Source organism: Hemicordylus capensis, chromosome 1 (assembly GCF_027244095.1).
Source record: "Hemicordylus capensis ecotype Gifberg chromosome 1, rHemCap1.1.pri, whole genome shotgun sequence".
Classification (NCBI taxonomy): Eukaryota; Metazoa; Chordata; class Lepidosauria; order Squamata; family Cordylidae; genus Hemicordylus; species Hemicordylus capensis.
The window spans coordinates 242158766-242171146 of record NC_069657.1 but is presented as its reverse complement, the minus strand read 5'-3'; the positions used below and the strand labels follow the sequence as shown (position 1 = coordinate 242171146).

At 44.0% G+C, this 12381-nt stretch overlaps 1 protein-coding gene across 2 annotated transcripts in view; it reads right to left on the bottom strand.

Annotated features, from left to right (window-relative positions):
* The window catches only part of HTR2A (5-hydroxytryptamine receptor 2A), a 57457-nt gene that overhangs the window by 26485 nt on the left and 18591 nt on the right, over window positions 1-12381 (bottom strand). For both annotated transcript variants that reach the window (XM_053285792.1, XM_053285790.1), the window contains one exon: window positions 2539-2739. In XM_053285792.1, coding sequence (XP_053141767.1) covers window positions 2539-2739 — 201 coding nt within the window. The remainder of the gene's footprint in view (window positions 1-2538; window positions 2740-12381) is intronic.

The window sequence follows — 12381 nt, the reverse complement described above, 5'->3', positions numbered from 1 at the left end:
CCATGGGTATTTAAGGGAACGCCTTCTTCTGCGTGAACCCCACCACCCACTGAGATCTGCTGGAGAGGTCCGTCTGCAGCTGCCACCGACTCGTCTGGTGGCCACTCAGGGACAGGCCTTCTCCGCTGCTGCCCCGAGGCTTTGGAATGAGCTCCCTAGTGAAATAAGAGCCTCCCCATCTCTGACAGCTTTTAAAAAGTCTTTAAAAACACATTTCTTCACCCAGGCTTTTAATTAATGTTGTTTTAATGGTTATAATGCTGTTTTAAAATATTATTTAAAATTTTAAGTTGTAATGTGTGTGTGCCCCCCCCCGCCACCCTATTTTTCGCTTAACGAATGTTTTACTTTGTTTTTATTCTGTTGTAAACTGCCCAGAGACATAGGTTTTGGGCGGTATAAAATTGTTTTAAACAAACAAACAAACAAACAAACAAACAAACAAACGAAAAGGAAAAGGGGCTTCCCCCCACCCAATACAAAGAACTATTCTTACTTCCTTATGAAAGGAACTGGACATTGCTCTCTTATAGTGGTGTATCGGTGTACCAGTATTGTGTGCCTATGCAAGAACAACCCAAAATGTGTATACAGTACATATATACTCTGGACTGGAAATAGATTTCAGGAGGCAGGGAGTAAGTGTGCCCAGGAGTGGGATTGAGAAGGGTGGCAGGTGCAGCTGAAAATCCCCAAAGCCACTCTCAGACTGGTAGCCACACCTCCACCTCATGTATTAATATTAATAATAATAATATTAATAAAATAATAATAATAATTATTATTATTATTATAACAAACAAACAAACATCTGCCACACAATACACCAGATATAACTGTAGTCGAGAAGAAAGAAAAACAAGTTAAAATAATCGACATAGCAATACCAGGGGATAGCAGAATAGAAGAAAAAGAAATAGAAAAAAATCACAAAATACAAAGATCTACAAATTGAAATTGAAAGGCTGTGGCAGAAAAAGACCAAAATCATCCCAGTGGTAATTGGCGCCCTGGGTGCAGTCCCAAAAGACCTTGAAGAGCATCTCAACACCATAGGGGCCACAGAAATCACCATCAGCCAATTATAAAAAGCAACTTTACTGGGAACAGCCTATATTCTGCGATGATATCTATAACAACAACAACAACGATATTGATAATAAAATTCAGCCATCTCAGGTCCTTGGGAAGGACTTGATGTCTGGATAAAACAAACCAGTCAATAACACCTGTCTGACTGTGTAAAGTTAACAAACACATAATAATACGATTTCTATACCACCCTTCCAAAAATGGCTCAGGGTGGCTTACACAGAGAAATAATAAATAAATAAGATGGATCCCTGTCCCCAAAGGGCTCACAATTATTGCATGGGACCATACAGTTCTACAAAAATGTTGAAGTATTCCCTTCAACCTTTTTCAACAGTACCCCAAACTGCAACTTTTTAAGGACACTTATACTAGGCATCAAAGGTAGAGAGGTGAAGAGGCCTGGAGGGGGAAAGGGGGAAACCTGGATTTTTTCCATTCTCCCAGGAAAAAAAAAAAAAAAGTGGTTTTGTTGTGTATGTTATTTAACCCAAGTTTTCTGTTGGGCTTCACATTTCTAACAAAGGTCAAAAGGTAAGGGGGAAATCTGAATAATGGCACTGGCTATATGAACAGCAAGATATTGAAGTAGCTGTAAATACCTACCTCAGCTGAACTTTCCCCAACCCTAATAGTAGTCAAGGAGGAGTAAATTGCCATTTGGAAACCCTCCTGGAGCTTTCCTAGACAGCAGGCTTTACCACAAATTTACTGAGAGGCTTTACTGCAAGTTCAAAATTGCCCCCACAAACAACCAACGCAAAAAGTGGATTTTTTTTTAACCTCGGATATTAATCAGGCTACACTCTTAACGTGCGGTGAAAAACCCAAATTATCATTATTATTATTTTTTATTATTTTACATTTTATATCCTGCTCTTCCTCCAAGGAGCCCAGAGCAGTGCACTACATACTTAGGTTTCTCCTCACAACAACCCTGTAAAGTAGGTTAGGCTGAGAGCGAAGTGACTGGCCTAGAGTCACCCAGCAAGTCTCATGGCTGAATGGGGATTTGAACTTGGGTCTCCCTGGTCCTAGTCCAGCACTCTAACCACTACACCACACTGGCTCCATTGTGTGTGAAGTGTTCCCTGATAGCTCACAGGGACTTAGGGGCACATTTGGCCGATATGTGAACACACACCCTCAATTCTGGATGAGATGCAAATGAAAAGCCAGGTGTGAAAAACTTCCTTGTGGCAAGTTAATGTAAATAATCAATACTTGAAACAAGCTCACCACTGGCATACAGATGTTGGGTTTAGTGCTTTTTCTTGAAAATTGTTCTTCAGTTTTTCTTCATTTGCCACCATTGATTTCTGTCATACAATTCCTGTCATACAATATTGCGGACTGCTATAATATTTATATAGCTGTAATGTATGTCATCTCTCAAAAACCAGAATGATCATTGTGTGGTACATAAGGAAACATTGCTCTACTCACCGACAGATATAGTCCAAACAGCAATTATTTTTGCAAAAGCCTTTGTTTTTGAATTAAATCGGCTGTGATGGATGGGATTTCGTATAGCAATATAGCGATCCATAGAGATGGCACAAAGATGCATGATTGAAGCAGTGGAGAAAAGCACATCTAAATAGATCCATACAGCACAGAGGTTTCTAGGCAGAGGCCATGCATACCCTGTAATCAAGGAAAGTTGTTGTTAACTGCACAATCTGTACTGTATATCAAAATGTATCAATACTTCATTGATCATTAACACACACTCAAGGGCATAGGAAGGTTGGAGTGGGCCTGGGGACAAGATTTTAAAATGGGCCCCTCACTGCTGATTAACAAAGGAGATTTTCAACCATGCAGTGCGATCCTATGTATGTTTTCTCATAAATCCTAACAAATTCAGTACAGTTTGCTTCCAGGTATGTGTGTGGAGAATTGCAGCCACAGGCAGCAAATCTAACCACATTTAGCTGCAAGTACATTTCACGGAAACCTAAAGGACTTTGTAATTTTCTGTCATGAAACAAGCAGCTTATAGAACTTTTTTGATTGGTTTTTTTAATTTTAAAAATATAAAAAACCAACAATTTATCCAATCCACTTCAATTTAAATATACATATTCCTCCCACATCTTTCTGCTCAAAACCAAAGCCCAGTCATTCCAGGTGATCTAAAGGCTCTAAAGGCTGGGGCAGAAAGGGGGTTGTTTTTTCATGAAGGCAAAGGGCAGATTCTTCCATATGCAGGTGAAATGATGGTCTAAAAGGGGGCTTCAGTTCCAGACAATTTTGGAATGTTCTGCAATGAAACAAGCCATTTATAGGACTTTAAAATAATAATTTAAAAATATTAAAAACCAGCAAATTCTTCACTCTGAATTAAATATTCAGAGTCTTCCCAATCTGCCCTACACCCCCCCCCCCCATATTAAAACTCTATGGCAAGCCAATGCCTAAATATCCAAAGGGGGGGGGGATAACCACAAAAAGGAAATCACATCATACCTCCATTACTTAGCCTGAGGAGTCAAAAGCTGGGTAGAGCTGTGGTGGGCAAGGGCAGCCAGCACTGGCCACCCTGCCTTCTTCCTTCTTTCCTTGCTGCCTGCCAGCTGGCACTAGAGTTCAGGCTTCAGGGAGGCCTGCACAGAGGCCTCTCTAGAAGCCCCATCCACCTGCCCAACAGCTGAGAGGCGGAGACAGAAAGGGCTGTAGCAGCTTGCAGGCTGCTTTGCTCCCCTGGCCAGAGCAGGAGGGCTAGCAGGCCAGCAGGCAAGGGGGACTGCCTGAGGGGTCTTGGGGGCCCCTCCAGGCTAGGGATGGGTCCGGACCGGTCCAGACCTGGGCAGTCCGGTTCGGGTGGGGGGTCCCTTTAAGAGCGGCGGGAGGGTTTACTTACCCCTCCCTCCACTTTCCTGCTATGGCGCCCATAATCCTTAGAGTAATTGGGGTGGCAGGACACCTCCCTGCTGCCCCTACCCCGACGTTGCTTGAAAAAATTCCCAGGAGTCTTTTGCGCGGGAAAGCGGTGGGAAGGGTAAGTAAACCCTCCCGCCGCTCTTAAAGGGACCCCCCCACCCTAGTGCCGGACTGCAGTTGGCAGTTCCGTGCACACCCCTACTCCAGGCCCTGTGGGCCTAGGGACAATTGTCCCCCCTTGTCCATTGAACCCTATGCCCCTGCACACACTATAGCTCTATTCAGTTATTCTAAACCAGGTCAAGGAGGAATGGGGCCATGCCAGCTAGTCTTGTTCCCACACCAGTATGCTCTTAGCCACATCCCTTGTCCCTGTCAGGATCAGCACTTGACCAGGGAGGGACACAGAACTTAGGGACACTTCATCAGTGTAATCTAGAACTCAGCCTCTAAATAGTGTGGGAAAGGATCCCTAGGTTTAAAACCGCCCTCCTCAAACGAGTGCTGAATCCAAGGAGAGCAGGGGTTATCATGTAGGAGTATACTGGAGTGGGGACAGCTAGCTGAACTCCTGTTCCTCCTCTACTTGGTTACATCATATTCAGCTTTAGAATGACTGAATAGGGCTCCTGACAATGTGATTCACCATTGTTCCCTCCTAGGAGAGGGAACAAACCTAAATGTGTGTGGGTTTTTGTTTTTGGTGGGTTTCTTTTGGTGTGTGTTTTTTTAAAGGACATTCCAGAGGGCTCATATTTAGATGCCACCTGAGTCTATAGAGTTCTAGAATAACTTCATAGAATAAGTGTTCTAGAATAAGAGCCAGCCACCATCTTCTGTGGAAATGAAATAAGACGTATCTAATATGAAAGAATCTTATTATCTTATAACAACCCATTATCTTAGTATATGTTTCTTATCCTTTAGATCCCCTCTGCTTACAAATGTTGAGATTTCCCCTGCATTCTTGAAAATTCACATTTTGAAAAGAAATTCACATTTTTTTTTGGGGGGGGGTATCAAGAATCTTGCCAGCAAGTCAAAATAGAAGGCATAGTTGGAAGAGAGAGCAGCAGCAGCAACAGGTCGAGATATGACACCTTTACCATTTAGATGTATCACATCCAAGGGTCTAATGGGGACATACAAGGACAGAGCGCTGATACTTTTCGGCCTCTCTGGCTGTTGGGGTGGGCATGGCCATGGGGGCTGTCGTGGAGATCACATTTAGGCCTCATCTTGTTTCCATTTTCTAGTTAGCTCGTCCACTACAGTCCAGTCTATTTTTAACTTGCCTTTTCTCTCCTCACTTAACACCCCATAATCTGTTCAAATACAACATAATTGGTAGAACTAAATCCATGCCTTGAAGCACTCACTTACGACAAACACTTCAGATTGCTAGGTCTATCTCATTTTGCCCTTAATTATCCCACTTAATGTCCTCATTTAATGTCTTACAACACAACATTGCCAATGCTTTAGCTACTAAACTAGATCATAATTTGTAATCAAAAAGGGTAAGAAGCTAAAATATATTATCTTATAAGCAATCTGCAAAAACACAGGGCCTTTGATGGGATGGTCCAAGGGGACAATTGCCCCTGGCAGGGAGGGAAATCTGCCCGGAAATGATCAGATCAAACCTTTCCATTCAAGGCAGTAAAACTAATCAGTTAAAAAATAGCCCCAGGATCAGGAATTATTTCAGTATGTTGTTTCCCCATACCCTCCAATTATAGGGCTATTGACTTTAATGAATAATGGTGGTCCCATTGTTTGACCTGCAAATGTAATCAATATAAGCCTTCTTCTAGTTTGGCTGATAGCCTGGCTGGAAGGTATGGCAATTGAATCAACTTCCATCCTCTAATAGCAAGGAATACTTATGGGCTCAGCTAAAGTTCTTAGGGAGTATTGCCAACTTTTTCCCCCTTTCAAAATCTCACAACCTGATGTTCAAAAACTATTTAACAATGAGGAAAATCACCCCCCGCCGCAAAAAAAACCCTCCTCTCCCTCTGCTATGGAGTAGTAATGCTATTATGCCATGAACAAACTAATTTAAAAATGTGTTACAAAGACAAATTGTGCATTACCAATTAGACTCCATGCTTTGGAACTGCAGTCAACTATTACCATAGTTGAGCAACAAAAATCATAACAGTCCCCCTCTCCACCCCAAACTAAATGGAGTCAACTATCCTAGTAACTTAGCAACAAGAACAGTTGGTCTTTCCACTGCATCCCACCCTTTTGCCGTGAAGTGTAAAAAAGCCAGGCTAGAGAATCTCTGCAATCAACTCTGGCTCCAATTACTTCTGACAGACTATTCCAGCTGAAGTGGGGTTTTAGTTCATGAAAGCTTCAGCTACATTAAATCTATTAGTCTTTAAGGTGCCATAAAACTCTTTGCTGTGTTTACTGCAACACAGCTAGCCTTCTGGAAGATCCTACACGACATCTTCTTGACCAGAAATGTATCTGCCTGTGTTATATTCAGTGATGTAGTTGCAAATTCACAAGTGTAGGTGCTCAACAACCAGAGAAGCTGGGACATGCCCACACTCCATCCCTGGGACATGCCCACACTCCAGACCCCTCCACTACACCCCTAGTATTGGGTAACAGGAAGAACAGGCAAGGATCAAGCAGGCCTCTCAAGAACAACAAACCGTTCACACAAGTGTCCTACCCAGCTTTGAGAGCTGACCTGATTTTCAATCATCTGTGAGCAAACAACTAGGTAGGAAGGGGCAGGGGGGGAGTAATCATGTGTGAGAGAGAAGCTGGGTAGGATGGCTTTTCCTCCTACCTTGTTAAAATGCGGGTTACAAGAGCTGGATAGGAAGGCACCATCTTTACCCAGCTCCTCTCTCTATCACTCCTTCCTCCTCCTCCCTGGTTGTTCACACATGATGGAAAACTGGAAATGTGCACAGCTCCCTAAACTGGGTAGGATGCTTGTACTACCCAGTTTTCAATTGTGTGAACTCACTTAGTCTCCATGCTGACTTAGTCTTTGGGGGATCTGTTGGGCTCCTGTACTTGTCTCTCTGTTGTGGCTGATGAGTGGAGTATATAGGAACATAGGAAGCTGCCTTATACTAAGTCAGACCATTGGTCCATCTAGCTGACTGGCAGTGGTTTTCCAAGGTTTTGGGCAGGAGTCTCTCCCAGCCCTACCTGGATATGCCAGGGAGTGAACCTGGGACCTTCTGAAGCTCTACCAATGAGCTATGGCCCCAACCCCAACCTCAGAGCTGTGGCCCCAACCCCAACTCCTAAAGCAGGGGTGTCAGATTCAATTGGATGGTGGGCTGAATTTGATTCCGATGCACATCCATGGAGTCACACATAGCCTCATGCTGCCTTCCATCACCTTGTACCCACCCCACGCCATCTTCCCTCCCTCTCACTCTCTTCCTTGCTCCCTTGCCTTATGCTGGTTAAAAGCCGAAAGAAAGACTATGCTATGCTTGCTCCTTTGCCCCGCCAATTTTTACATCAGAATATGCTCAAGGAAAACTTTTATTTTTTATTTTTAGAAGAAATGCTGAACATAACCATCTCATATTAACTGTTATTGTTTTCAACAGATTATCACTCAATAATCAGATCAATTATTCCAAAGCAACATCATACCCTAAGAAAAGCAGAAGTCCTTTCGCCCTGCCCTGCCCTCCACTCACCCTTCTTCCTCTTCTTCCTCCCTCTTCTTTATCTCACTCTCTTCCTTTCCTCATTTCTCCTTCCCTCCCTCACCAGAGAAAAAGCATTTCACACGGTCTGGTCCATCTGATTTTGTTTTCTCCTCCTCCTGACCCTCTTCATTTCCCTTCTTCCTCTTCTGCCCACCACAAAGGAGGAGGAGGAGAGTGGCAGTGGCAGAGGAAGGAAGCAACTTACGGCTTCCACTGAGGTGCACAGAGTGGGGGGGAGAGAGAATTGCTGGCAGCACTTTCAGGGGACAGAAGGAAGGTCGGCAGAAAATAAGCAAATGTGCTGCCTTTTCAGCAGCAGCATGGAGAAGAAAAGCGGCAGAGGCTTATCCCAGCTTCATGTGGGCTGATCATCCGAGCTCCACGGGTTTGATTTGGCTCATGGGCCAGCACGCAGTTTGACACCCCGGCCCTAAAGGGAATATCTAACAGCACTCACATAGAGTCACCTGTTGAGCCTCACCTGATTGGAGGGATTTATTGCCCGCTGCCTCCATTTCCCCTTAAGCTGCAGCTTGCACAGGGGAGGGGGCTTTGTCACCCTTCTACAGCCCTGTTGCTGTGTCTGCTGCTGAGCCTCTCCCCAGAGGACCTCATGTCATGTTGTTCTCCAGACCAATCCATCTCATCACTGGCCTATCCATGCCCTAAATAGCTCTGTGCAGGTCCACAAGTCCCCGCCCCCTTCAGTGCGACCTTTCCTGTTTCTTCCTGTTTCCCAGCTGCCGGCACCTCCCCGATTCCCAGAGTTCTGGCCATCTGCTGGGCTGCTGCCCCACTCTGCAATGAGGCACAGGCCAGCTGCACCTCATGCCGCTGCCACAGGAGCTGCCACACATCATCAGGCGGTGCTGGGTCCCAACATCACCCACCCAAATACAAACCAAGATGGGCCCTGCTTTGCAAAGGGCAATTCATGACCACTACTTGATTAGCAAGCCAGAGGTTGCCGGTTCAAATCCCCGCTGGTAAAACACCGATATCAGGTAGCAGCGATATAGGAAGATTCTAAAAGGCATCATCTCATACTGCACAGGAGGAGGCAATGGTCAACCCCTCCTGTATTCTACCAAAGACAACCACAGGGCTCTGTGGTGGCCAGGAGTCGACACCGACTCAGCGGCACACTTTACTTTACCACAAGACCAGCTCTCCTTCCATAAACACCACTCATCAGCCACTGGAGCAAGATAACTAAAGGAGCCCTACAGCTGCAAGAAGGGCTAATTAGCACCAGCATTTACTGTGTTACAACACTCCACAAGTGGAGCAACTAAAAGAAAGGCATAGAGATGTCAAGGAGAATCTTGAAACACCCAAAATGTACACATGTGTTTTTCAATGCTAGTCCCAGAATGCATACCAATAGACCCTTTACCTGCTAAAAAGTCACAAAACATTATGCAAGCTTTCAAGTTCTGCAGAACTCTTCTTCAGGCAGCACATTAATAAGAGAGACGTGGGAGGATGACAGAATCTAGGTTTGATGTAAAATCATGACTGACTATATCTAGCATATGGTAAACCAGTAAATAATGCATTGTCATTATGTCTAAACTTTGTATTTGTTTATATTACTTCATGAAACATCGAAAAAAGACCCAGTGTGTGGGAGCCCAGTACTATGCAAGTGAAACCAATAGTATATCTTTGTCTTTCAATAATAAAACCTCAATATATTGCAGTGTTTATTCTGATATCTAGTATGTTTTTTATCCGTACTGAGAAAAAGGTTACGACACAGGGAGCAGTGAAAATAAAGTGTGTCGGGGGTGTGTGTGTGTGTGTGTGTGTACATGTACGCATTCTAATGAATCTTCTGCCCCTATGCCTCAAAGAGCCTTACAAAGGCTCTGCCTGTGAGGGGCAGACAGGGGCGTATCTAGGGTAGGGCAGGCAGGGCACGTGCCCCGGGAGCCACTTGAAGGGGGGCGCCATTTTTAAAAATTAAAAAAATGGCTGCTAAAAACAAAATGGCCACTGCGCATGCTCAAATGGCCTCTGTGAGGCCCTAGGTCATGCCAGGCCTTGCAGAGGCCATTTGAGCATGCACGGCAGCCATTTTGTTTTCAGCAGCCATTTTTAAAATATATATATTTTTAAAAATGGCCACCGCACATGCTCAAATGGTCCCTGAGAGGCCCTAGAGGCCAGCGGGGGGAGGGGGAACCTTTGCAGACCCCCCCCCCCACGGCCTTTAGGAAGCCCCCAGAAGGGTCTACAGGTATTTTTTTTAAAAATTAATATAATATAAGTCACTGTACACATATTCAGTTTGGCACTATGTACAGAGAATCAGGGCTTGTGAATACTGAGCTGAAGCTTATGAGCTAGAATGGTATTCATTTGCTCTTACTTTGCTTCTTGTGATAAGTGAGTTAAATGTGATGTCTTAATAATATGGCTATTAATGGTGAGTTTGTCTTTGAATCAGTGTGAAATCCTTAGTATTAAGGCCAACTGGGAGTTTCTTGCTCTCTTTCTCTCATTTTAACTGTCTTTCTGAAAGACTAGAATATATTCCAAGCAGTGACACAGTTTACTCTGCATATCCTTTAATTATTTTCAGAGTATCTGGGAAAAGTCAAATTCTCCATTGATTTTTAAAACTTATGTAATGGTGATGCTACAACGCATAGTAGAGAATTAGACAGGCACTTTTGTTTAGTTTTCCAAGTACACCTCCACATAGTATTTGGGTACTTCATGAGCCCCAGCATACTGAAATTTGTAGTTTTCCGGCATTTTTTGGTCTGGCTACGTCCACTGCTAAATAGTTTTTGAAATATTAAAAGATTAACAAGCTTGACTTGTATTTTTCAGCTGATATTATGGTAAAGTTATCTGAAAGCTGGGTGTCAGATGTTTGGACAGGGGGCGCAATTTCATTGCTTGCCCTAGGCGCTATTTTCCCTAGATACGCCTCTGGGGGCAAAACATCCAAACTGTCTCTAACGGCACAGTTAACATACCACTTTAAATAGATATATAAAGCATATTATACTTTGTATGACTATCTTAAAGCAGTATTTTAACCCTGCAATTAGGGGCTGTTCGTATGTTCTGCCCCCAGAGAGGGAGAAGGTGGAGAGAGGGAGCTATGAGCACACATGCTCCTCCTCATGTGATGGGTGAGCTGGTCAGACAGTAGCAGCTAAACCAGTCTTTAAATTTTCCAAAGTACAGATTGTAATTTGTACCATGACTAGCACCTTGCAATATCTATTATTTGCATCAAAACTTGTTTTTAATATGAATTTCCATGGATATAGCAAACTGTCTCTGTGCAGTGCACAATAGTAAATATCAGAACCTTGGCAATTGTTCACATTTACTGGTAATTTATTTTGTATGTCACCTTGGGCAGTTTCTATCAGAAAGGCAACTAATATTAGCTATCAATCTAACTGATTGATAGATTCTAAAGATTTTAGAAGTCCAGTGTAAAATATCAGAAAATTCTGACATTTACTATAAATCTGAAGGGCAACTGAGTGCCTGCAGTGAAATAACCAAATTCCATCCTCTCACAAGTAAAAATGGCATTTACCATGCCTAGTTTGTAAATGTCATTCCTCAACCTCAGGTAACATTAATCTAGCAACTGCCACATGTGCACAACAGTTTTTGTCCCAACATCTTCACTGCTTTTCCTCACAGTACTATTTTTGTGTTCTTTCCCTTGCCACCCAGTGCTGCCTTTTAGCAGGAAAACCAGGATACATAAATTTAATATTAAATACACAGATTGATTTACTGGCTGGCATCCAAAGTAACGTGGTAGCTTCTGGGGTGGGGAGGGGAGGAAGGGAAGGGAAGTCAACCCATCACCATATGTGCAATGGTGAAGGGTTGACTTCCACCAATCTCCCCTTCCTCCTTCAACTGCTTGTGTCTCCCAGTAATATGCCCCTAAGCAGAGGCGTAACTATAGGGGGGGCAGGGGGGGCACGTGCCCCGGGCGCCATCTTTTCTGGTCACGTGGGGGGCGCCGCCATGACCAATTTTTTTAATTTTTTTTTTAATTTTTTGTTAATACAAATGTTTCCTGCTCAGTGCAGCAGCGCTGCAGCAGTCAAGGGAGCACGTCGGTGCCCCCTTCCCCACGAGTGGTCCCTTCCGTGCTGCCTGCGCCCGCCCCCCCATTGCTTTGCTGGCGCCTGGCGGCCAGTCAGTGGCCTGGCTTGGCAGCGGCGGCAGGCGCTTGTGAGGAAAAACCTAAGTATAATGTAGTATGTTGGGGGGGCGGCGGGGGGGCACCAGTTCAGTGCTTGCCCCGGGCGCCGTTTTCCCTAGTTACGCCTCTGCCCCTAAGGGTCATACAACCCCCAGGACATATTCATAAAATACACAATAGGATGCAGATGGAAGGAGAGATCAGTGAAAATTGTCCCTCTCCTGTTGCACATGGAGAATATTTTTCTGTACACACACAACTTTAATCTAGATATCAGCTACTTTTACCCCCCTCCATTTTCATATTGTGATCTATGAAGAGGAAAACTATCTGTGGCCATATGATGCAGGGCAAGGGGGAATAACTAGGGACTAATTAAAAAAGGCCAGGATTAAAGAAAAAAAGAGACCAGTGTCACCTCATCTTCAAACTATTTCAACTTGGATTACCATATGTTGAAGTAACAGAGAACTATTTTAAAACGAAATATTAAATGAAAGAACA